At 43.9% G+C, this 26,431-nt stretch overlaps 1 protein-coding gene across 2 annotated transcripts in view; it reads left to right on the top strand.

The window, feature by feature from the left end:
• Positions 1 to 343: 343 nt before the first annotated feature.
• The window catches only part of DTX1 (deltex E3 ubiquitin ligase 1), a 64,698-nt gene continuing 38,610 nt past the window's right edge, over positions 344 to 26,431 (top strand). Inside the window, exon 1 of one of the 2 annotated variants that reach the window (XM_020807095.3) lies at positions 344 to 695. In XM_020807095.3, coding sequence (XP_020662754.3) covers positions 437 to 695 — 259 coding nt within the window. In that variant the 5' untranslated portion in view covers positions 344 to 436. The remainder of the gene's footprint in view (positions 696 to 26,431) is intronic. The other variant, XM_020807094.3, reaches the window with a different exon arrangement.

Genomic DNA, 26,431 nt, shown 5'->3' on the forward strand with positions numbered 1-26,431 from the left:
CCCAGTCTCGTGGGCTCTTCTGTCGGGAGAAGCCGTGTCACCTCGACACGTCACCTTCTTGTTGACTCTGTGGTGGGTGACTCCTTCCCAGTCCACCCCCGAAGGGAGCCGTGCCTCGAAAATAGTTACGTGGGCTTCGTTTGCATTGTCTTTGCAGACGCTGCGACAGCCCTGGAAAAAGCTGGATTTCTCCTCTTTGTTTTCTCCTCCTCCTCCTGTTCCTTGTGCAAGACCACTGATCGAGAGAGCATCTGTGCTTCGTCTTCCTCACACCCCAAAGGTCTAGACTGTGGCTCATGATGAAGGGGAGAGGTGCCCTTCTCAAGGGCCATGAAATGTTGGGGATGCTCTGAGACAGATGGGGAGGACGCCCTCCCAGTGATCCGGCCAGCCTGCCCGCCTGCTCCTCCATGCCTGGTCTGCAGGAGCCGGCATCATGGCACGGCCTGGCACAGGGACCCTGGTCTTGGCCAACGGACTGGGCTTCCCTCCCAGTAACGTGGCCCGGGTGGTGGTGTGGGAGTGGCTGAACGAGCACGGGCGCTGGAGGCCCTACACGGCGGCGGTGTGCCACCACATCGAGAACGTCCTGAAGGAGGATGCCCGGGGGAGCGTGGTCTTGGGGCAGGTGGACGCCCAGCTCTCCCCCTACATCATCGATCTGCAGTCCATGCACCAGTTCCGCCAGGACACAGGTAGGGCGGAGGTCTGGCTGGCCTCAAGTCCGTCCTTGAGTCCCAGGTTTCATAAAATGAACATACCGCTTTTCCTTCAACTGTGCGGTTTTTTTGCAGGCAAATGGGCACACCTTGCTGCTTTAAATATAACCACCTCCTCTTACCTTGCAGAGGGAAAAACAGCACATCAGGGCTACATGGAGCCCTATTCCCTGCTGTGCTGGATTTCTGCAAGCGAAGAGGTTCTGCTCCCACGGGGAAGCTTTTAAACAAGTCAACTAACCCCAGCCTGAGTCCCTACAGATGTTTTGGCTGACATTTTCCATCAGCCTCATCGCTATCCGAAGCAGGCGAGGCTATCTTCCAGCAGAAGTGCGAAGCTATACGGCCGGTGGAAAGCTTTGATCGTGGGATTTTGGCCTTTGTATAAGCTGAGCCAGAGATCTGAATGTGGGAAGCACAGATTGTGAAAAAAAAATCTGTATGGAACCATTGTTCTCCGGCTTTGGCTTTCTAAATGCTTTAGACTTCAACACCCATTGTGATTCCCCCATTCGGATGTCTGGTTCATTTTAACACAACCCCTGGAACTTGCCTGATCAAAACTTTCCACAGGGCTGGTGTCATTACGTGATGTCAAGTCACTTCTGACTCACGGTGACCCCATGAATTACTGACCTCCAAAGGCTGCTCTCTTTAACATTCCGACTCAGATCTTACAAACTCAAGGCTGTATAGAGTCCTTTACAGATTCGATCCCTCTCATCTTCAGTCTTCCTTTTCCCCCCAGCATTATTATCTTTTCTAGTGAGTCCTCTGCCCAGAGTATGATCGCTTCGGTTTAGTCATTTTTGCTTCTAGAGAGACTTCAGGCTTGTTTTGATCTGCGGCTCCGTTATTTGTCTTTCTGGTGGATCAAGGTATCCACAAAGCTTTCCTCCGGCACTACATTTAAGTGAGTCATTTTTTTTACCCCTGTCTGGCTTTCTTTGCTGTCCAGTTTTCACATCTGTGCATTGTAATTGGGGACACTGTAGCTCCACAGGGTATACCACTGAAATCCTGGCCTCTTGGCCCCAATGACTAAGGCATTCTGGGTGCTGGAGTCCACAATGTTTAGTCAGCTGAAGGTTAGGAACCAAGGAGCTAGAAGATCTGAGATGATGCTTTCTTTTTTTTTTATTGCAATATTTTGCCATGGAAACGCAGAGTGTTTAATTCGATGTAGGTCTGGGTGGTGATGATGATGATGATGACAGCACAAACCTTGAACTTGAGCGACAGAAGTTGGGAACTTGTTAAAAGAACCAGAAAACAAAGGTGTTTCGGGGATGCGTCAGGCACAATCTGGAATGATTACTTTTCTGTAACTGCCAGAATCCCCCACCCAGCAAACTTCCTCTCTAGCAGGTTGGCTTTCGAATCATCCGCCCTGAGTCTTAACCTTGTGCTGAATGTGGAAACTGGGAATCTTCACCTGCTTCTCTCTTCCCTTTTGGAATGACAGTGAAAGGGAATGAAAATCAAATTTCCTTTTTTGGAAAGCACGGAGCCTCATGGAGCTATGAAATCTAGCAGATTTATGGCCATAGAAACTGGAAGACTTGACAATTCTCTTTGGGTATGACTGCTCTTGCAGCAGGGTTAGGTGGGTAGCTAGCTTGGGATACCTGGCAATCGTTGGGCTTGATTAGAACAATCTAATCAAGCCTGACCATTCACACGGAAGTGGCTCTTGCCAATATCGTCAAGTAGCTTAATAAGCAAGCCACTTCAGGAGGCTGGCAAATTAACCACTTCCCCTGCTCAGGAAGTGGGACACGGGAAGTGAAAAACAATATTTTTATTGCACATGGAGTGTTGCTGATCTGCTGCACGAGCTATTTAAAAATATTGTTTTTTCTTTGCCTTCTTTTGAAGGGTTAGATGAGAAACTGCTTGCACTGTGGATTCAACTGCAGGCGGTTTCTTCACAGGCCCTTGAAGGTGAGGCAAAGAAAATGTTTTTAAAATAAATTTTACAGATGGTGTAGCACATCAAGAAATAGTATACATACAATCAAAAATATCTATTTTCTTTCACTTCCCTTGTCTTCTGCAGAGCAAGGGGAAATGATTAATTAGCCAGTCCCCCCAAAGTGGCTCGCTTATTAAGCCACTTCACGATATTGGCAAATTGAAAGAGGAAGGCTTGCTTTGGATCGGCTCCAGCGATCATAGGCGCTGGAACTGATCCCGGCCAGAGGGATCTGACCCACAACAGAAGAGTAGAAGCCAGAAAGGTGTGGGTCGGATGGTTGGTGCACTGTAATAACCTGTCCCTGCAGTGCTTCAAACGGGGGGCTCAATGATCTGTGTAGTTAGCCTCAGAGGGAAGAAGTCTTGTCATTAATTGACTTCATGGAAACCCACTGGCAGGGACATTAAAATCATGGAGTGGGCACCGTAGGAACACCTTCTGCCCTGATCAAACTGGAAGTCTTTAATATATGAGAGGGTCTTGTTGTTGTTCTGCTGGCACAGTCTAACACCCCACCTCCTTGGGGAGTAGAAAAAGCAAACGTATTTTGCAAGCAGGGTTCTAGGTCAGGAAATAAACCACTGCATTGAGTTGGCCCTTGGACCACCGTCCGGACTGCAATTCAGACTTCGTGTCTGCCCCGTTTCTACCTTGTTAAGGCGATGAATTCATGCAAATGAAGGCTGCGCGGGGCTAGCTGAAGACCCTGTTTCCATGGGCAAAGATCAGATATAGCAATACAGCTGGGACAGCCTTCTGCTTGGCACTGAAGACACGTATTGGAGTCTCCGTTTCAGATAGTTGGGAAGCGCAAAGAGACCCTTTCAGGCAGAGTGATGAGTTTTGAGGTATGTCATGGAACATACAGTGGAGGAGAGATTCCACTTGGATGATCAGGTCCCACATTTGAATTCCTACTAAACCACGATGCTTGTGGTTTGTCTTCTAACTGGAATTTGGGGAAAAAGTGTTGTTGTTGTTTTTATTTTTATTATTATTGCAATATTCAGAGCACTCTAGAGAGTGTGGCCAAGTCTGGAATATTCTGGAGGCTTCATTCTGAAACAAACAAACAAACAAAAAAGCGGGGGGGGGGGAGAGATCAATGTCTCCCGTCTACAGTATGTCTGTCTGCCATTGTTATTTGCATCACAAGATTATTGTGAGGACAAAAATCCATGAAGGATCAGGGACGGGGATCTGATGTATGACGTGTGGGAGAAAAGATGAAATGGAAGGGCCACAAAGGGGCTCTTTCTGAGCTTCTTCAGCACTCCCTTTGGTGTTCAGTTGGGCTGGAGGAACTCAGAATTTCCATTTTGCTTTTGCACTCCCAGATGCAGGGCTGTGCGGGGACACAAGGTGTGTCGCCTGCCTAACCCTTCTCTCCCTTCCCTTAGATACAGTTTTATTCTCAAAGGAACTGAAAAGGAATGAAAGAAGAAGCTCCTCTTGGTGGCTGCCATGGGGCTGCTCTCCTTATGACCTTCTAGAAGAGCATCAGCTGCAGGCTCTTTGGACCTTTGGCTGTAATCCTGCCCTCCCTGTTTGTGTAATGCAAAAATGATCCGTGAGGGGAATGGCTTGGAGTCTGAGGGTGCAGTGGAGAGAATGGGACTAAGGAGGTTTCAAAATGGCTAATGGCTGGTGAGGAGACTGGCCAGGAAATGTGTTGGGGAATGTGAGGGTGGAAGAGAGAGGGTCTTCTGGATGTCATGGTGAATTTGGGAGCGGTGGGTGCTTGTTTGGACTGTCCCTGTAATCGCCCAGGCCTATACGAAGAGTGCAAACCTACAGGCTGTGGGAGTAGTGCCTATCTACAACCGAGGAGCAAACAGGAAGCCAGATTTTGGTTGAATATCAGGAAAAACTTCCTAACTGTTAGAGCAGTACAGCAATGGAATCAGTTACCTCGAGAGGTGCTGAGTGCCCCAATGCTGGAGGCATTCAAGAGAAATTTAGACAACCACCTGGCAGATAGCCTTTGATTTATATTCCTGCCTTGAGCAGGGGGTTGGACTTGATGACCTTATAAAGGTAAAAGTTCCCCTTGACAATTTTTGTCCAGTTGTGTCTGACTCTAGGAGGCGGTGCTCATCTCCGTTTCCAAGCCATAGAGCCAGCGTTTGTCCGAAGACAATCTTCCATGTTCATGTGGCCAGTGTGACTCAACATGAAACACTGTTACCTTCCCACCATGGTGGTACCTATTTATCTACTCGCATTTTTGCATTTTGCATGCTTTCGAACCGCTAGGTTGGCGGGAGCTGGGACAAGCGACGGGGGCTCACTCGATCTTACGACTGCTGGTCTTCTGACCTTGCAGCACACAGAGGCTTCTGCAGCTTAACCCACAGCGCCACCACATCCCTGATGACCTTATAGACCCCTTCCAACTTCATTATTCTAGGACTCTGTGAAATATTTTGCAAGGCTAATGGCTCTCCATAGCCCAGTGAAGACCATGCCACCTGCAAAGCCTTTGCATTATGACAGGGATGTTTGGAACAATATACAGTTCCTAGGAAAAATCTGTCTGCCTCCCAGTTCCCATGAGGATTGCAGTTAAATTCGGAGCAAACCGGGAACTCTGAAAAGGAGGTGGACAGATGCGGCTGCTCTAATTGTTGCAACTCCGAAAGCTCTGGATACAACTCTCCTTGCACTTTGGATTGTATTCAGGCTAGTGACGCCAGGTCTTATAGGTATAGTGTATGTATCTGTACACACTCCAACATGTCTTGATGTCTTTGCTGTGGTGGTGGTTGCTTTGTTTTTCTGTCTGATAGGCTTCCACCAATTAACATGGCAACCTCTTCAAAAACGCCTGCATGTCCATCATGTCTGTTTCCACTCTGAGGCGTTGATGAGAGTTGAAATCAGAAGAAAAAGGGTCTCTGGCTGGGCAGGGCTAAGCCTGTCATACATTTACGGGACATTTTTTCTGTTCTCAAGAGGGAGCGGCTTGAAGCCTAATTACTGGCCAAGGGTTCAGTGTTTAGCATGTTTTCCAATTTGTCTTGCTGTTATAAATACAAGAGGCGTTCCTTAATGGCGTGGAGATTTTCTTTATCACTCTTTATATTAATTTGTACTTCATTTCCCCCCCCCCCCCATAGCCTCAGGAGGAGAATTATTTTTTAAAAAGATTTTTCCTCCTCCGTTGTTTGTCTCGGATACAGATTTGTGCTTTTTAAAAATGAATAAAATAAACTTGAAGGAGAACCTTTGGCATTCCAAATGTTGGGATGTTACGCTCATCATCTTATATTCAACAAAGCTCGCTGGGGTGATGAGCACCAAAGCCACAACAAAGGTAGAAAAACCAGCACCAGCTCAGCAAAAAAGAAAGAAAGGAGACTCCATCCAGTGTTGAATAAAATCTGCACAGTGTTCTATACAAACAATTAGTGTGCTTTAGAAATGAAACACCTTTTCATGACTTGATATCTTGGCGGTGGGAAACAGCAGCTTTTGCTGCTGTTTTGGCAGGGCATAAAACTACTTTTTGTGTAAGAGTAACTGAGTAGAAAATTAGAGGTAAGATATGAGTAGAGGCTAATCACTGGAAGAATCTTTCTCATAACAGGCAGAATATAAGGAAAGAAAGAACAAGAACCCGGGCCTTCTCGGCAGTGGCCCCTCGACTTTGGAATAAACTTCCGTCGGAAATTCGCCTGGCACCCTCGCTGGGTGTTTTTAAGAGCCATCTTAAGACCTGGCTCTTTAAGGAGGGCTTTTCTTTCGGACACTTTAATTTTCTTTTCTGTTTTAACTTCCCTTTTGCTTTTCCATCTTGAATGCCACTAATATTATTGGTTTGAATGGTTGTTTAATTGTTTATATGTTGTTTTTTACTGTAAGCCGCCCAGAGTAGATGTAGTCTAGACGGATGGGCTACAAATCTAATAGATAGACGGACGGACGGACGGACGGACAGAGAGACAGACAGAGAGACAGACAGACAGACAGATAGATAGATAGATAGATAGATAGATAGATAGATAGATAGATAGATAGATAGATAGATAGATAGATAGATAGGTAGGTAGGTAGGTAGGTAGGTAGGTAGGTAGGTAGATAGATAGATAGGCAGGCAGGCAGGCAGGCAGGCAGGCAGGCAGGCAGGCAGGCAGGTAGATAGATAGATAGCTAGCTAGATAGATAGCTAGCTAGCTAGCTAGCTAGCTAGATAGATAGATAGATAGATAGATAGATAGATAGATAGATAGATAGATAGATAGATAGATAGATAGATAGATAGATAGATAGATAGATAGATAGATAGATAGATAGATAGATAGATAGATAGATAGATAGATAGATAGATAGATAGATAGATAGATAGATAGATATTGAAGTCCAACATAAATAAAAGGGCTAAGTTGAGTTAGCTCTTAACTAGAGCTTGGAAAAGTTACTTTTATGGGCAGTTTCTCCCATGGCTAGTAGTTTCCTTCACTGGAAAATCATGGGAGTTAACCCAAAAAAGACAATGTTTCTCAACTCTGCCCAGCAGTGTAAGGTTTCTCTAGCCAGCATGATCATCATCGCTCTCAACTTCTTGGAAGTTTCAGATCCTGGAGGCTGGCATCCCTAGTAGTCAAATTTGGATTCGTGCTAGACAAATTGTGAGTCCTGCTCAAGCAGCCTCTCAGAGGATGGTGAAAAAAAAACAAAACACAAATGGCAGCTCCCAGGACTGATACACATGGCCGACTCAAGTAGAGTTGCACACCAGGAACTCTTCTTGATCTAACTGGGTCTCCAGCAGGTGCCCTAATACGGCTGTGTATGTTGACGCTTGCTGCCTGGGTCCGCTCCAGAGGAAGCGTTGGGGGTCTTCTCAATGTCCTATTCATGAGGACCTTCATGGTTGTGATTCCAGGGTAGTAGAGAAGCCTGGAGCTTGACTTTAGAAAGAAAAAATAACCCTTGGCAGAAAATGGCCTCTCATTGCAGAGGAGCTGGATGAATATTTGTCTGTGTGTAGGTCTTCATGACCAAGCATGCCACTATCGCCTTGTTATAGGGAGCAACTCGCCACCAAAACGTGCACAATTTCCTTTGTGCAAACGCAGATGATCCAAGAGGATTCTGGCCTATCCAAGGGTTTCTTAGCCCTTTCCCGCCAGGTGAGCTCATGTTGAAAGGGTAGGGAGTTTGAAATTGCTCTTGTTGTTTTTGATTCTAGGATGTTTGTCCTCGGGGTTCCTTCATTATACAGTCTCATTAAGTGTCTTCCTGCGGAGGTTGCCAGGAGATTCTCCTGTGCAAATGTGTGATCTGCCTACTCAGAATCCCGAATGCTCTAAAATGCAAGTCACTGTAGGTTGGAGTTCTCCCATCTGGGCTCTGCACGGCTGTCTAAAATGTGCTTTGCCAAGACTGGTTTGCCCGGTTTGAAAGCATCTGGGCTGAAGACTTGTAGGGTTTTGCAACGGAAGCCAAGGCTCAAGGGGTCAACATGAGAAATGGGTGAAGAATTCATTTCTGTTCATCCCCACCACCACCAGAATTTCACAAAATCCACAAATCATGCGTATAAAGAAGAGGACTCAAAATTGGAAAGGGTTCAAATGTAGAAGTAAGCAAGCCTAACCATTTTGCTTGTCCAGATTTGATTTCTAAGAGTATTGGACATTTTGGGTTGAATCTCTGTGGATTCAGGCATGTTCATGGAGCTGTTTTAAGGTGCCTCCTCTTCGTCCTCAGAGATGCTCCATTTTCAGTACTGCTGTGGCAGGAACGAACAAGAGGACCTCCGTCGTCTTAAGACAGTAGCAGCTGGTGGTGGGTCTGATTTTGTGGCTGTGGGCAATCCACTTGGGGTTTTAGTCTGAACTTTACAGAAGCTGTCCTGAAGTTAAACTCCCCAGTAGGCTCACCAACTTGTATAGCACCTGTAAAGTACAGTAGCGGGGAGTGAAATGGACAGATTTTCCCATGCCTAGTCAGAATGCCAGCATGCGCTATTTAGTACGGAGAATGAATAATCTGTCACCCACCCTTCAGGTTTCTCTGTTCGTTTTGAGCTGAGTTGTAATCCTCATAGTAGTAATGTATGATTTAGCACTGTTGCCTCCCCGTATGGATCCAGATAATTTAGGAATGGCTTAATCCTGAATGAGCGGTTAAGACACAGTGGCCAGAATCTGTTTCCTGGGGTGTCCGATGTGTGACATACGGGTTGCATAGCAGGCCCTGTGGCAAAGTTGGATGGCAATCATTTTTCATAATTATTATGGTGCCCAGAAATGGTTCTTTCCTTTGCCTGATTAGTGGTGAAATAGGTCACAAGACCAGTCATGCAACAGACGTCCTAGTAAAGGGTAGAGAAGCTTTCATGACGGCCATTATGCACACAGTCTTCTCCCCCATGAGGATTCTGGCTGTTATCTTTACAAATGACCTACTTCTGATGAAGATAAAAAAGCATCAGAACTGGTTCACCCGTGTAGATCAAAACCCATGCTGGGATTCTCACTGGGACTACTGGGAGGGGTTGTAATGTTGAATGGGTTCACTTCCCAGTTACCTCAATCACTACACCTCTGCTGGGTATCGCAACAATTTTTTCAGGACTTAAAAGAGAAGGTCTCTCTACCGGAGAGGTACAGCAGGATCCCCTTATCTGCAGGATCAGTATCCACTGATTCACTTATCCACAGTCTGCAAATATTAAAAATATTAAAAGAAAAATCCTAGAAATATATATTTCTAAAGATGAAATTATCAGAACTGGGCACTAGAGGGAGCAAGAAACCATGTTATGTATATCATTCACTATTAAATAATGTTCATTATAATCTGTGTTTTTCAGCATCTGCAGTTGGGGGGGATCTTAGAACTGAATCCTTGTGGATATGGGGATCCTACTGTAGCTGTTTCAGCCTAATGACAAAAGCAGTTCCGCTCACAATGAAACCTATGATTGCGATTTATTCTCCCCAGTGCATCCACAGTTTAATGCTATTTACCATATGGTTGCTGGTGTATGCGGAGCAGTCCTCCCCTATCTGATACCTTCTAGATGTTTGAACTGTAATCCCTATCATCCCCAGCTGATGGGAGTTGTGGTTCTAAAATCTGAGACAGTGCTAAGTTGTCAAAAGCTGGCACAGAAAGTAGTAGCCTGGATTTTGTGGAAGGAGGCTCTGGGTTCAGATTGACAGAATCGTAGAATCAACGAATAATGGAGTTGGAAGGGACTGGTAAGACCTCTGAGTCAATGCGAGAGTCGAAATCAAAGCTGAGCTGACTCGACGGTTGTCCCATTTTCTCTTGAATGCCTTCAGTGTTAAGAGTGCTCATCACCCCCTGAGATAGGATACAGAAGGTAACACCTTTTATTTATTTATTTATTTATTTATTTATTTATTTATTTATTTATTTATTTATTTATTTATTTATTTATTTATTTATTCATTCATTCATTCATTCATTCATTCATTCATTCATTCATTCATTCATTCATGCATTCATATACCACGCCATTAATGCAATGCACTATCCCTGCTCTAACAAGACTGGTGGAGGGAGCAAAGAATTTCGAAGTCTTTTGAGAATAGTCTGATAATAAAGAGGAGGGACGAAAGTCCATAGCAGGGATGGTGTGTGTGTGTGTGTGTGTGTGTGTGTGTGTGTGTGTGTGAGAGAGAGAGAGAGAGAGAGAGAGAGATTAAAACTGGGACCCCATAAAAGGTTTTCACAACCACAGCAATATGGTCTTGAGAAAAAAAAAATTCTTCTTCTTTTTTTGGAGGTCATTTTCAGAAAGCCTGCTGGCTTCATCAAGAATGGCCAAAGCTGAGGAACTGCTATTTCCTTTTAACTATTTTTTTGGGGAGGGGAATTCATTACACATTTTTTTCTCTTGTAGGAAACAGTATATTTCGTTGCACCCACTTGTGAGCGCAATGACAAATACATTTCTTATGTCTTATGTATAGAATAATAGAGTATAAAGGTAAAGGTAAAGGTTCCCCTTGACAATTTTTGTCCAGTTGTGTTCGACTCTAGGGGGCGGTGCTCATCCCCGTTTCCAAGCCATAGAGCCAGCGTTTGTCCGAAGACAATCTTCCATGGTCACATGGCCAGTGCGACTTAGACACGGAACGCTGTTACCTTCCCACCGAGGTGGTCCCTATTTATCTACTTGCATTTGCATGTTTTCGAACTACTAGGTTGGCAGGAGCTGGGACAAGTGACAGGCGCTCACTCCATCGCGTGGATTCGATCTTACGACTGCTGGTCTTCTGACCCTGCAGCACAGGCTTCTGCGGTTTAGCCTGCAGCGCCACCATGTCCCACATAATAGAGTATATAAATTAACAAATAAGGACCAGGGCAGAAACCAGAATATTTGAACACAATTTAAAATGACTGCAACAGAACTTTGTCTGGACACGAAACAGAAAACGAGAGCTGCTTTTATCCAATAAAGCCCGGTCCAGGAGAATCCGAGTGGTGTTTCATATTTCCAATTAGCCGAGTCAATTCCCTTTAGAACCTACCTGGCAACATATTCCTTCCAACGCCACCTTTACATCTGAGATTAGCTGTAGTTTTTCGTTGATGCAAGGTCTTTCCCGCAGTCCGTGCTTCCCAATTTTTGTCCTTCTCCTCTTGGTTAGGAGGCTGTGTTTTATCTCCCTCTTTTGCTGCAATTTGGAATCTTGCCATTCTCATAAAGCCAATTCAGTTTCTTGTAAACTGAACGATGGCTTCTTGGCTCTAAAATGCACAGGGCTTGTTTCAAAACTGAATAAATTAACTACCTATGGCTGGTTGAGGGTGCATTGTATGAATAATTTTATCCTTCTAATGTTTTATGAGTTGCCGTTCGATCTTTTAGGCTAGACAGCCAAATGAAAAGAAATACGGAAATAAATTGTTAAGACCCAGACTGGCCAGCTGCCGCACCCTTGAACACCTTCGGATTGAAGCATGCATGAGGCGATATACTAGAGATGAGATTCTTGGAATTAAAAAAACTCCCAGTCCTATAATTTGGCTTGGGGAGCATTGCTGCCAAATTAGAGGATTGAGATTTCATTAAGAGGACATTCTGAAAATCCCATTATTGTTAAAGAGACTGTGCAGCTAAAATTTCCTTTCTGTTTTATTTTAAAGTAAATGTATGGATAGCTCCGTGGTATAGGTAGCATCTCCAATTGTCTTGAACAGATCTCTGGTTTTTCCCTTTCTTTTCTTTTCCTCTATTTCTTTGCACTGTTCATTTAAGAAGGCCCTCTTGTCTCTCCTTGCTATTCTTTGGAAGTCTGCATTCAATTTTCTGTAACTTTCCCTATCTCCTTTGCATTTGGTTTCCCTTCTCTTCTCTGCTATTTGGAAGGCCTCGTTGGACAGCCACTTTGCTTTCTTGCATTTCCTTTTCTTTGGGATGGTTTTTGTTGCTGCCTCCTGGACAATGTCACAAGCCTCCATCCATAGTTCTTTAGTCACTCTGTCCACCAAATGAAGTTCCTTAAATCTGTTCTTCCACTGCGTAAGAACAGTGGAAGTCCACACAATCAGGATCAGACCCACCAGACACGAATAGAATGGCTTCAACCTTACACCAACCCATCACCCACCCTTAGTCAGTCTGATCAGGACTGCATTCTAGTGAGCCTACTTCAGAGTAATCAAAAAGGGAATGCTTAGCTGAATGCTATAAATTTGGCCACTCCTAGCTGTAGAGTTCATAAAGTTTCATCTCACTGTGCTTGCATCTGCAGACATTGGGTAGCAATTTTGAGTCACACCTTCAAAGGTATTCTCCAATAAGGGGAAAAATGGAAAAAGTGCTGGGAAAATACAGGACACAACAAATCAAAGACTATCCTCCCGATAAAACATCATGCATAACTCACCTGCACAATAAAACCCTTCTTGAAAGCATCTTCCAAAATTGGGGATGTGGGAATACATGGATTGTGAAACATCATCCTTCCCATTAAATCTATTTTGTTTCTGCTTTTTCTTAAGACCAATTCCATTCTTCATGGCCAAAATAATGTATTTGAGCTGATTTTGCATCTAAAATATTTTACAAAGTTGGGGGGGGGAGGTATTTTCAATTTTATAGCTTTAATTTTTTTTCTTTAAAAGAAAGCTGAATGATGGGGCCAATTTAAAAATAACATCCATTGCAACGGACAGAAAAGTAGAAAAAGACAATAAAAATATTTATTAATAAATTTAAAAGGGGCCATGAGGCCAAACTCTAATTGAAAGCAGCTTAGATGGACCTTCTTGATAAACATGTATAGGGCTGTATGTCACAAAAACAGTAAACTGGTGGTGAAGAATAAATTATAATTCAGCCAGGAGTGTGGGAGGTTAAGCCTGAAGAGGTACGTTTTCTAAGTGTTTCATGATCCTCTGCAAAGAAGTGAGTCATGCTAGATTCAATTGAATGTAGATTTAGTGGTATGTGGATAGCATTGCAAATGTTGCATTTCTGCCACAAAAATAACTACCCAAATTTTTTTTAAAGGGCTCTGTTTTCAAGCAGAAAGAAGTCATGCCATATTGAACAATACGAACTGCAGTTAAATTGGTTTTACCATTACTTAAATCAATTTATAAATTCCCAGGCATACAATACATGGGTTGTTGTTGTTGTTGTTCATACATGGGTGGAATCGATGTATTTGGGCAGTCATGCAAGTTTTTTAAAAATCTGGTCAGCAGGAGCTTTTTAAAATCCCTCAATTCTAAATCGATTTACTTCAATTCAGGTTGCTGGTTATGAACGCTACTGGTGATTTACTTTTAAGTGCCATTGATACCACGGTTTTGCTTCTCCATTTTAAAAAAAATCCTTTAAAAAATATTTAGCGATGCATCACTTTTTGCATTGTGACTGCAAATGGTAACTGTCATTGTGGGCAACTACCACGCCTGGTACATTTGTGAAAGATAAACACCTTGGCACCGTTGAGACATACCGAGGCATTGTAGTTATGTAGAATCTTTCAAGACTTCTTTCTGAAGTTTAGAATCATTTCTCCGATGAATGCGGCCATCAGTGTGGCAATAATTCCTCTCCTTTTTTGTTGTTGTTAAAGTCAAATGCTCCTAAAACAGAAAAGAAATGAGTTGATTTCATCTGTGTAGCTGCCAAAACTGGTTTAATTACCAGAAATAAATCAAATTAATTTCAGTTAAAGTGAATGCGACTACTAATTTATATACCATGTAACTTGAAACCAATATATATAAAGTTCAAGCAGGAATTAAATTGCCAGTGGGGGCCCCACCCTTATTTAATTTATTTTAAACGTTTATATGCCCCTAATTGGCAATGGTTTCAGAGTATATTTCACATATAATTCATTTTCACAGTCAATACTTGGGCCTCAATCCAGTTACTAGATCAAGGAAGTCCACTCGGTCGGTTGTCGGATGGCAAGTGGTTTACCCTTGTGTAAAACTCATTGTTTCAGAGGGAAAGCTGGACTTAGATAACAGGGTGTTTTCTGGCACGTGGTTTCCTGTGTTGAGGATATGAAGATAGATTGCCGTTTTTCTGTTGTTCCTTCTTTAATGAATTTTGTCTGATAAAGAGAAAGATGGAAATGGTGACAAGGGAGGGGGGACCTGAGAGAGTTAGAAATGAAGATGGCCTTGATTCCTGTAACTTCAGCCTGTTATTGCATGTTCTGTACTCCAGAATGATCAAGAACAGATCCTGCCCATTCTTTGCATGAGTACCTTTCAAGTACTTGAAAACTGCTATCCTATGTTAAGGATATGAAGATAGATTGCAGTCTTCTTTTCTCAAGGCTAAACATGCCTAATGCTTTCAGTCTTTCCTCACAGAGTTTGGTTCCCAGTCCCCTTTGTTGTCCTTCTCTGAACTTCCTCCCGTTTATTAACATTCTTCTTAAAGTGTGGTTTCCAGAACTGAACACAGTACTCTGGATGAGGCCTAACCAGTGCTGAATAGAAGGGAACTAGTACTTTACAGCAGTAGTTCCCCAACCTTGGGCCTCCAGATGTTCTTGGACTTCAACTCCCAGAAATCCTGGCCAGCAGAGGTGATGGTGAAGGCTTCTGGGAGTTGTAGTCCAAGAACATCTGGAGGCCCAAGGTTGAGGACCACTGCTTCACAGGATTCAGAGACTATAGTTCTGTTCATGCATCCTAAAACAGCGTTGGCCTTTTAATAAAAAGCTTCTCTACCGTTGGTCCTAATAAAGATCCTGTCCATGTCTGGATTTTGAAGTTTGGACGATGTTACAACTCCCATGGATCAATGTGGACATAACATGCCTGGGGAGACAGCTCTCCCTTCTACCGTTTTCAGGGTAATCAAAATTTTGGAAATAGAGAAGATGTCTGCACTTTTTGTTAACTTTTATTTTGGAAATCCTGAATCTTTCGTATTTCAGAGACTGATAAAGCCACAAAAGACTCTGAAACTAAAAGAAAGGGCTTCTTTTGTGTTTTATTACATCTGAGTCCATCCTAAAATCCCATCCTGGTAATTGGTTATCCTTGTAGTACAAACTTCTCTTGTGTCTATTTGGTGGCCTCCTCAGCACCTACAGCACAATCTATAAAGCAACAGCTGAAGCCGGCATTTCGATTTTCTCCATGAGGCTGCAGCCAGGGAACTATATAAGTGACTGAAAAGCTACAACCCAAACACCAAAGAGTCTCGCAGTACCTGAAAGGCTAATAAGATTTATTCATAGATTCATAGAATAATGAAATTGGAAGGGGCTCCGAAGGCCATCAATTCCAACCCACTGCTCAATGCAGGAATACAAATCATAGGGTATCTGCCAGGGGGCTGTCTAAGTTTTTCTTGACTGTCTCCAGTGTTGGAGTACTCACCAACTCCCGAGGTAGCTGGTTCCACTGTCATTCTGCTCTAACAGTTGGGAAATTTTTCCTGATACTCAACCAAAATCTGGCTTCCTTTAACTTGAGCCCATTGTTGCCTGTCCTGCATTCCGGGATGATCGAGAACAGATCCTGCCCCTCCTCTGTATGGCAGCCTGTCAAATATTTGAAAAGTGTTATCATACCACCCGTCTTCTTTTCTCAAGGCTAAACATGCCCAATTCTTTCAGCCTTTCCTCCTAAGGCTTGATTTCCAGACCCCTGATCATCCTTGTCGACCTTCCTCTGGACTTGTTCCAATTTGTTAGCATCCTTCTTGAAGTGTGGTGTCCAGAACTGGACACAGTGCTCTAGAGGAGGCCTAACCAGTGCTGAATAGAGGGGAACCAGCACCTCACAAGATTTTGAGACTATACTCCAGTAAATGCAGCCTAAAATAGCATTTGTATTTTTTTTGTAGCTACATCACACTGTTGACTCATATTCAGCTTGTGTTCTACAAGGACTCCAAGATCCTCCTCGCTTATAGTCTTGCTAAGCCAAGTATCCCCCATCTTGTAACTTTGTGTTTGGTTTCTTTTTCCAAGGTGCAGGACTTTGCACTTCTCCCTGTTGAATTTCATTCTGTTGTTTTCAGCCCAGTCCTTCAGCCTATCCAGATCATTTTGAATTTTGTTTCGGGCTTCCAGGGCATTAGCTATTCCACCCAATTTTGTTTCATCCACAAATTTGATTAGCATTCCCTGCACCCCCCTGATCCAGGTCATTAACAAATATGTTGAAGAGCACTGGACCCAGGACTGAGCCTTGGGGTACCCCACTTGTGACCTCCTCTCGGCTGGAGAAGAAGAAGCCATTAGTCATCGCCCTCTGAGTACGATTCTGTAGTCAACTGTATACACACGTTCAATATACGCATTCATGGATGAAAGCCACTTCATCCAAAATAGGTTACTAATGGCCAGATTTGGGTGGGTCTTACACTACTCTTTGTACACAAGTCTTTGTACATGACTGAACTTTGTATGCAATGAAGATATTAGAAAAGACCATCAAATGTAAGGATGTGTCACTGGAGACCAAGACCATCCACGCTCTTGGCTTTCTAATCAGCATGTACAGTGGGGTCTCTACTTAAGAACTTAATCCGTATTGGAAGGTGGTTCTCAAGTTGAAAAGTTCTTATGTTGAATCTGCATTTCCCATAGGAATGCGTTGAAAACCATTTAATCCGTATCTGCTCTTTTCCGCCCATAGAAACTACAGTGGAACCTCTACTTAAGAACTTAATCCGTTTTGGAATGGTGTTCTTAAGTTGAAATGTTCTTAAGTTGAAGCAAAATTTCCCATAGGAATGGACTGAAAACCAATTAATCCGTTCTGGCTGTTTTTTTGTTATGTAGAGGTGCGTTTGTACATTAACCAAAGCTGGTTAATACGTACTCTACCACTATGGGGACAATTTTTTTTTAACCTAAGATGACCTAAGGTTAAAAAAAGAGCAGGAAAGGTTTTTTTTTTCCTATTCTTATCTTGGATTTCTGTTCTCAAGTAGAAGCAAAATTTAGCAAATGGAGCTGTTCTTAAGTTGGATTGTTCTTAAGTAGGGACGTTCTTAAGTAGAGACCCCACTGTATGGATGTGAAAGCTGGACAGTAAAGAAAGCTGTTGGGGAAAATTGCTTTTTGAAATATGGTCCTGGAGGAGAGCTTTGTGGATACCCTGCCTTGCCAGAAAGACAAACAAAGAAGTGGGTCCTAGACTAAATCAAGCCTGAACTATTTCTGGAAGCAAAAATGATGCAGTTGAGGCTGCCCTACTTTGGGCACATCCTGAGAAGGCAAGATTCACTGGAAAAGACAATAATGCTAGGAAAGGTTGAAGGCAACTGGAAAAGAGGAAGATGAAATATGAGATTGACTACCAGAGGCTTGGGTTTACAAGAGCTGAGCTGCTGAGGATAGGAGATGTTGAAGACCTTCTTCATAGGGTGACCATAAGTCAGAGAAAAGTCAACAGCATGTAACAACAGCAGCAAACTTTGCATGTGACTTTATTTGCCACTGTGTTTTAATAAGCTTTTCTATAACATCCAAAGGCATCTAATAAGTGGGCAAATGGTGGTCTCCTCCTTGGCCTTTCCTCATGTGCAGATTCCCCCAGAGTGGAGAGGGTGCCATAAAACTCTTGTTTTTTTTTTTTCCTGCAGCATGCTGCAAATGTCACAGTTATGGTACAAAAAGGAGTGAGGTCACCCTGCCTCAGTTGCAGCTGTAGAGGAACCCAGTTCTATCTCGGGGATTTGAAAATGGAATTAATTGCACATAACTAGTTATTTATAAAAGGTGACTTCCAATCTCTGGTCTGGAAGAATACCAAGCGATGATGATACAGCAGGATTTTGTCCCTGGATGGCTTCTCCACCGTTGGCTTCAAGGTGGAGAGAAGGAAGTGTACGAAATCCACACGTTGTGCACACCCACCCATTTCCTGCTCTCTCCTTACGCTTCCCAGGACCCACAGCTGTGCAGAGCTGGACTGGAAGCCCCAGACAGGGAAGCTTGGGGAGTGTTGGTGATCTCTCCATGGCAAAATAAACAGCTGGGAGTCTCTTGGAATGAGGTTGCTGATACTGTGGAATCAAACACCAATTTTTAAAGTGCCTTCTTTCCCCCCCCCACCCCCACCCCAAACAAAAGTTCACCTCTGGCTTGACTACAGTGGTGCCTCGCTTAACGACAATAATCCGTTCCAGGAAAATTGCCATTAAGCGAAAACATCGTAAAGCGAAAAAAAACACAACCCAATTGAAACCCGTTCAATGCGTTCCAGTGGGGTAAAAACTCACCGTTCAGCGAAGATCCTCCATACGGTGGCCATTTTTGCTGCCTGTATAGCAAGGAATCTGTCCCTAAACACAGCGGGGAGCTATTTTAATTACCCAGCGGCCATTTTGAACCCCCTGATCAGCTGTTAAAAAAAGTCGTTTTGCAAAGAATCGGTTCCCGAAGCAGGGAACCGATCATCACAAAGCAAAATTCCCCCATTTAGACCATCGTTTTGCGATCGCAAATGTGATCGCAAAAAGATCGTCATTAAGCAGATTCGTCATAATGCGGGGCAATTGTAAAGTGAGGCAGCACTATAATTCCGTCCATACGCAGGCTGGGCCCTATGGTGAACCTCGCTTTGTCCCTGAGCGGAGCTATAAATGGTCTCCTACCCATCTGCAGGGAATGACTGGTCCCAGTTTTCTCTGGGGAGAGGGAAAGCATAGATGGTGGCTTTTAAACCAGTTTACATCAGTGGGATTCATCTATGGGTGGAGACTTTTTTTGGGGGTACTTGGGGAATAAGTGCCATGCCTGCCAAACCTATTTGCCTTTGAGAACCTACTTCTGAGAAGAGAATAATCTTTATCCTCATATGTTCAGATCAACTTTGGGTTCTGACCCAGAATACAAACACTGTGTACCTTCTTTTGCTTCCTAATCTCTACCCTCTCTTTCTAAAACATACATGGCAGCAGCCCTCCTTAGCTCGCCCTGGCCATTCTGCAAGAGATTTGAAAGTTGCCCAGGCGACTTCTCTTGGGTCAGGGGACCCTCAGCCTGGATCTCCAAACCAACTCGAAAACTGAAACATCTGCACCACACCATTTTGCAACAGGAGAAGGAAAGAATCATTTATGGAGGGGTTTCAGCACCCCACTCCCCCGAAATGTCACTATTTGGTGGAATGGGTGGGGCATAATAAGGCACTCCCACTCCCTGGAAAGGGTCATCTAACTTGAAGGTGTCGAGTCCTTGTGGAAGGATCAGGGGCATAGCAGATGCTGTCTGTGTGGGTCTCTCTCCTAGCTGTTCCTGGCAGAGCAGAGAACTGCTGGATGGCTCAGTGGTTTAGGTTGGGAGTTCGATACCCCTTGTGCCTCCCTGACAGGGGCTGGACTCAATAGTCGATAGGGTGCCTCCCAGCTCTGCAGTTCTAAGATGATTATAGGACTGTTATTATTATTTTTATTATTACTATAAGCACAGAGATCTGGTGAGCGGAAGGTTCTGCCCGGCCCCCGAGTGCTGCATTGCTTTCTGAGCCAGGATTGCGGGGGCTGTTGGCGCTCTCCCTTGCGCCTTGGATGAAAAACCTGGGTCACGGGATGGAGCTGCCAAAGGGCTCGTTTCCAATCGGATGTTCTTCTGATTCCTGCCCCAGCTAAGCTCAGGTTTCAAAGAGAGATGCTGACGCCCAGCAGCTTTCCCATCGACAGGCACCTAACTGTTGCAGAGCATAGCAGGTGGTCTGCAGGTGTCAAGGGTTGGGTGAAGGCAGCCCGGGTGTTTCTGTGGGGCAAGTGGGGGGGGCTGGCGGGAGCTCTTCAATTTATTGCTTTATTTTTAATGCACACAGATCGATGACCTGTGTTGTAGTAGCACATCCGATGTGGACAAGTTATTCTGAAATGCTTTGCCTCTTCCTCCACGACACCTTCTCCCTCCCCCTGAAATTCCCCTGAGCGTTTTTAGGAAGTAATAGTCTGGAATGACCCAAAAGTCAAGCATCAGGAGATGGGGTAGAGGAACAAGCTAAAAGATGGGAGTGAAGTATAAGGAAAGATGCAGGACTGCGGCGTACAACGTTGCCTTAAATAAGGGGAAAATGCTCAAGGAGGAGAGCTTGGAAATATGGCTGTCTTCAACAACACCTACCCGAATCCCCTAACTAGATTATTATTCATTTACATTTATATTGCAGTTTTCCTCCAGTGAAGTCAAGGCAGGCAACATTATTTTCCTTTCTCTTTTGAGCTTCATGAGGTAGGCCAGGCTGAACAATGGTGATGCCCAGATTCACTTAGTGATACGGCGTGAGCCGGAACCTGGGTCTTCCGAAGCTCAGTCCAGAACTTTAACCACAAAGCCACAGAATTGTCTGGGAACTACTAGGAGAACTTCGGCACTAGATTGCCCAGAGTTTACACCTCCCAGCTGTGAGTAGAGAGGGGCACAAGCCACCAAACTGGACATTTGTGCCAGTTCGTCCTTTAGCCGAATAGGTGTTCGGCGGTTTCCTGCCCTGCCTCCTTTGGCAACCGCCCACTCAGAGGCAGCACAGTTGATGATCCATCGGGTCGCTTCCAGCTCTGCAGTTCTAAGATGATGATGATGATTTTTATCATTCTTCTCAGTCTGCGCCAGCCACATCTCCACCCTGCCACAGCTTTGGCCAGAGCATGCATGAAATTAGGTTTTGGCAGTCGAAATTCGCTGGCTGTGCTACCCGGATGATTCCGAGAACTCCAACCCAGAAAAGGTGCTTTCCCTGCCCCCCCAGGCTCTGGCCTTCCCCATAAGCACCTCCACCATCCTGGCCATGTTGCCCGGAGAGCTCTCATGACAAACCCTCCATATCTGTCACAGCCCATCTGCTCTGAAGAGCTGCAGCCAGGCAGAAGGCGCTGCTCTCCTGGCATACGTCCAGCGCGCTCGCTGTGGAGGCGGCGGTCGTGAGATGACATGACGCAAGGCCTGCATCCACAGACTGTTCGCCTCCCTCAGCCTTTCTCCTCCAGAGGAACAGAAACCTGCTCTCAGCAAAAAAGCAGGGATGATCCCCAGTCCTCCTCTCCTGCCAAGCCTCCCCGGAGGCAGTTGATTAATTGCTGTAATTACAGTAATTAATCGAGATGGTCAAAGAGTCATGGGAGTGCTCGTCTTCTTCTTCAGGAGAACATTTCTGCTGGGCTGTGCAGGGAGCAGAGCCTTTTTAGGCCAGCGAGGGGAAGTGAAAGCAACGCGCTGTTGGCTCAGCGTTCTGAAAACCCCAAGTGATGCGACTGCAGGACTTTGCGAGCCAGGGATGTGGAAAAACACATTTTCTTTCAGATGCCAGCACATTGTTTCTGGGTAAGGCTGGCTCTGACAGTCATGCCCCAGAGCAGCCATTTCGGACCTCAGGAGACTCGCTGTGAAAAGAAACACATTTAGCCTTGGGAATTTGACCGGTGGTGGAGTGGGGGAGGTTGTGTCTGCAAAAAAGCAAGCGCACAAACCAAGGCATGTGTTATAAAATGCGTGCACCTAACAATGTGCAAATTTCAAATGGCTATACCGAAACACATTGTAGTTGGTCGTGGGGTAAACACATTAATTGGGGGAAATGCATCAAATACATGCAGACATCATGCGAAATGTTGGAATAAAGTCTTTGCCCAAACCGTTAGCAGGCCTCACAAAAAATACTGGAAGGATTTGAAGGAAAAACCTTGAAATTGAGACCGAGAAGCATGGGTCACGACCAGTGAAAGAAAAAGAAAAGAAGAGGAGATATTGGGAGAACTAAAGGCTCTATTCATGCTTTGGTCTGACTGTACATTTATTAGGTAATTAATTAATCAGTTTGCTGTCTAACTGCCAAGAATGATTGCTCGATAACTGCTCGAAATGCAAAATTATGGAAGGTTTGTTTCAGAGGTAAATGTTAAATAGGGAGGGAAGAAACTAGATAGCAAATTTGGAAGAATATCAGCGTGAAGCTAAGGGGCACAGGATGGGCCCAAAGTGAAGATGATGTCCTTACCAACAACAACAACAACAACAACAACAACAACAATAATAATAATAATAATAATACAGTGTGCCTCGCATTACGACGTTAATTCATTCCAGCGAAATCGCTGTAGAACAAAAATGTCGTAATGCGAAATTTAAAAGCCCATAGAAACACATTAAAACCCAATTAAGGGGCTTGAAAATCACTGTCCAGTGAAGATCCTCCATAGCACGGCCATTTTCAGTGCCTGTGCAGTGAGGAATCCATCCCAGAAAAGAACGGGGAGCCTTGTTTTTCACCCTGCGGCCATTTTGAAGCCGCCGATCAGCTGGCCGAAAATAATCGCTTTGCGAGAATCGGTTCCCGAAGCAGGGAACCGATCATCGCAAAGCAAAATTCCCCCATAGCCATTTTGTCATAAAACGGAGCACTCGTAATGTGAGGCACCACTGTAGTAGTAGTAGTAGTAGTAGTAGTAGTAGTAGGAGCAGCAGCAGCAGCAGCAGCAACAACAACAACAACAACAACAACAACAACAACAACAACAACAACAACAACAACAACAACAACAACAACAACAACAACAACAACTCACCAAGAGTAGAAAAGCACAGGTGAATTGTAGGGATGCCTGCTTGTGAATAAGCCTCATTTTAGCAGCTCTCCAACCTGCAAAACACTGTTTGGTTCCATGCAGTAGCCTCTGGGGGCTGAAAAAGCAGCGTTCATCTCCGTTCAGAACCTTCCCAAGCATTAAAGAGCCTGTCAAATCATTGAGCACAGATGTAAATCTTAGCTTATTTCATTCTCTCTGGTGAGAATCACAAAATTCAAGTTTTCTCTGCACTGGGCAAAATTATGAGAATATATATGTGTTTTCCACATCGCACCACTTTTTTTGCTGGATAATTAATGGAAGTGGGTTATATATATATTTTTTCTGCAGAAGCAAACAGACAGACAGACAGACAGACATTGGCCCCTTCCCTTGAAATCATAGTGAGAACAAATTATATTTGCATCATCTGCTTCTTATTGTCCTACATTTAATAAGGGAAACAGAGGTATCTTTCTGTTACTTGGAGTAGAATCCAAACGTTCATTATACAGTAGTATGAAAAGTTCCAATGAGGCATATTCCTTGTTGCCATTCTAGCCAGCTGGCCGGCCGGCCAGCCATACCCTTTCCCAGAAAACTCCAATCCATTATCCCTTCTCATTCTTCTCTCCCACTCCACCCCAAAGCTGTGAGCCAAAAGTCATGGGCAGAGAGCATTTCAGCCCATGTCATGTGGGGATCTACCCTTATGTTCCTTCACCAGCTGGTTCTTTGTACTTCTGCAAACTGTGGTGCTGTTACATTTTTTACAAAGGTAACCTGAAGACTAGAAATAAAGGAAATCATACAAAAACCTAAAAAGCTGGAGGGGTCCTTGCATTACAGTCAAAAAACAGTTTATTTTATTTATTTAAAAATATTTCTAGCCTACCTTTCTTCTTAAAAGGACATAAGAGGGCTTAAAACAATTAAAAGACAACATTTAAAAGTCCAAACCACTTAAAGTATACAAATATTTTAAAAGAACTTAAACAAGCATATTCTCGAAGGCTTTCATGGCCGGGATCTGATGGTTGTTGTGGGTTTGGTTGTTATTCCTGACATTTCGCCAGTCTCTGTGGCCAGCATCTTCAGAGGACTGGAGTAGGAACTCTGTCCATGTTCTGTTGCTGTTTGTTGGATAGTTGAGTATTTATAGCTGTGGGAACAGCTTTTGTCCTTTTCAGGAGATAGGGTGTTCAGTGTGTTTTTGTTGTGATAAGGTGGGAGAGATTATCTGTCACTGTGATTGATGGGTGTCATTAGCTGGTCTTTTTTGTGCAATGATCCCTGGTCCTTGTGGCTGGGTAGAGTTTGTTGACCTTTTGCATTATTATTCAGTACAGTATTGGAAGCCAGGCCGTATTCAGTTTCAGACTTTCCTCTTTTTTGTTGAAGTTCTGTTGATGTTCATGGATTTCAAAGGCTTCCCTGTGTAGTCTAACATAATGATTGCTGCTGTTGTCCAGTATTTCAGTATTTTGAAATAGAATTTCATGTCCAGCTTCTTTTAGGGCATGCTCAGTTACTGCTGATTTTTCCAGTTGTTTTAGTCTGCCGTGTCTCTCATGTTCTTTGATTCTGGTCTGGGTGCTGCGTAGTATGAACTTTTGTTGCAGTGTTCTGTGATATATTTTTTTTGAACATTTATGGTTTTTTTCCTGCATTGTCCATAGTCCTAGTTTATGATTTTTTTATTGGTCTAATAAAAGCATCACCCACTCTTGACTTAGCAAAGCTGCATGCATCTTCTAGTGAACAAATACAACGCCAGAAGCTACAAAGCAGAAGGCAAAGCTTCTGCTTCAATTTTTCAATGCTTTCCTTCAGTTCTATTGGGATGTAGGTCAGGTAATTGACAGATGATCAAATGGCATGTAATGGGCATGTAATTGACATGCACTTGAAGATATTGACTTGCAGGCATGACATTTGGAGTTTTTCTGTAATTGAATCATCTGGAGACAGTTCCTGGGTTCAATGCATGACAATTTGCCTTCAACCTTTAGGTGGCCTGGATCTTTTAATGAAGCTTTGTGCTAAATGGCAGTGATGTTGATGGAAGGTTGTTCCATAAAAATAAAATTAAAGCATCCCAAGGAGAGCAGGTAGTATTGACGTGTAAGCTGTTTCTATGGCTGGCTCTGTTTGAAAGCAATTTTCATTAGCTAGAAGCAACATGGCTAGAATGCCTTAATTAAAACTGAGAGAGGTTTGCTACCAGCCAAATAAAATTCCCACCGGGTGAAGAGATACCCATGCCTGGTTGAGGGGTTCTGCTGCCAGCTCCTCTCTTGGTACACGTTGTGAAAGAGTAAGAGGTAAAGTTTCAGAGTAAATAAAGCAATATGTAGTGGGTGGCAGAGTTCCCAAGGGGGCTGCAGAAGGCTTGCTCTCTAGAGCGGATTAGTAAAAACAACACACTCTATCAGGCTTTCAGTTTTTCAGATACAGTTCTAATGAGCCTGTGTTTCTCACTTGCATCACCCCGTCTTTCTTCCAAGAAACGCAAGGTACCCTGCTTAGTTTGAGCTCCTCCTCTTTCTTTTCAACTCCAAGGTTTGCTCAGTACCCCCTTCTTAGATTGCACACCTTAATATGGTGTGGGAAAGAATCTAAAGTATGGAAAACAGAACAATGGCCCACGGACTGGAAATGTTCAATATACATTCCGAACCTTAAGAAAGGAGATGCCAAGGAGTGCAGCAACGCTAGGACCATTGCTTGTTGTGCGTTTTCCTGGCTGTTTGGCTGTGTTCTTAAGATTTTTCTTCCGAATGTTTCGCCAGTCTCTGTAGCCGGCATCTTCAGAGGACTGGAGTAGGAACTCCAGAGCACAGACAGAGTTCTGACTCCTGTCCTCTGAAGATGCCGGCCACAGAGACTGGCAAAACGTTAGGAAGAAAAACCTTAAGAACACGGCCAAACAGCTCGGAAAACCCACAACAACCATCAGATCCTGGCGTTAAAGCCCTCGAGAATACGATAGGACCATTGCTTTCATTTCTCATGCGAGCAAAGTGATGTTTGAGGTGCTGCAACAAAGGTTTTACCTTATATGGAGTGAGAAATTCCTGATGTTCAAGCTGGATTTCAAAAAGGAAGAGACACTCAAGATTCAAATTGCAAATATCCACTGGCTACTGAAGTACACCAAGGAATTTCAGAAGTCTGTGCTTTATAGACTACAGAAAAGCTTCTGACTGTATGGGAAACTGTGAGTTATTCTGACCGAAATGGGCGTGTTTCATCATTTGTCCTGATGAATAACTTGTACTGTAGACAAGAATATGGAAAGACAGAATGGTTTCCGGTAGGCAAAAGTACCAGACAAGAGTGCATTTTACGCCCTTATCTCTTCAACTTGTATGCAGAACATATCATACGGAAAACTAGACAAGATTCAGATGGAGGAGGAGTGACCATTAATGGAACTTGAGATGAGTAACTTGAGATATGCAGATGACAACATCTTACTGGGAGAAAGCAGCAATGACGTGAAATAACTTTTAGTGAAAGTGAAAGAAGAAAGTATCAAAGCAGGACTGCAGTTGAACATTAAGACAAAAACTGTGACTACAGAAGAACTTCACAACTTTAATGTTGGCAATGAAGAAATTGAAATGGAGATTTGCATACCTTGAATGTAGACTGCAGTAAAGAAATCAGAAGAAGACAGAGAATTGGAAGGGCAGCAATGATGCAATTAAGGATGTGTCACTG

The sequence above is a fragment of the Pogona vitticeps genome, chromosome 14 (genome assembly GCF_051106095.1).
Source record: "Pogona vitticeps strain Pit_001003342236 chromosome 14, PviZW2.1, whole genome shotgun sequence".
Classification (NCBI taxonomy): domain Eukaryota; kingdom Metazoa; phylum Chordata; class Lepidosauria; order Squamata; family Agamidae; genus Pogona; species Pogona vitticeps.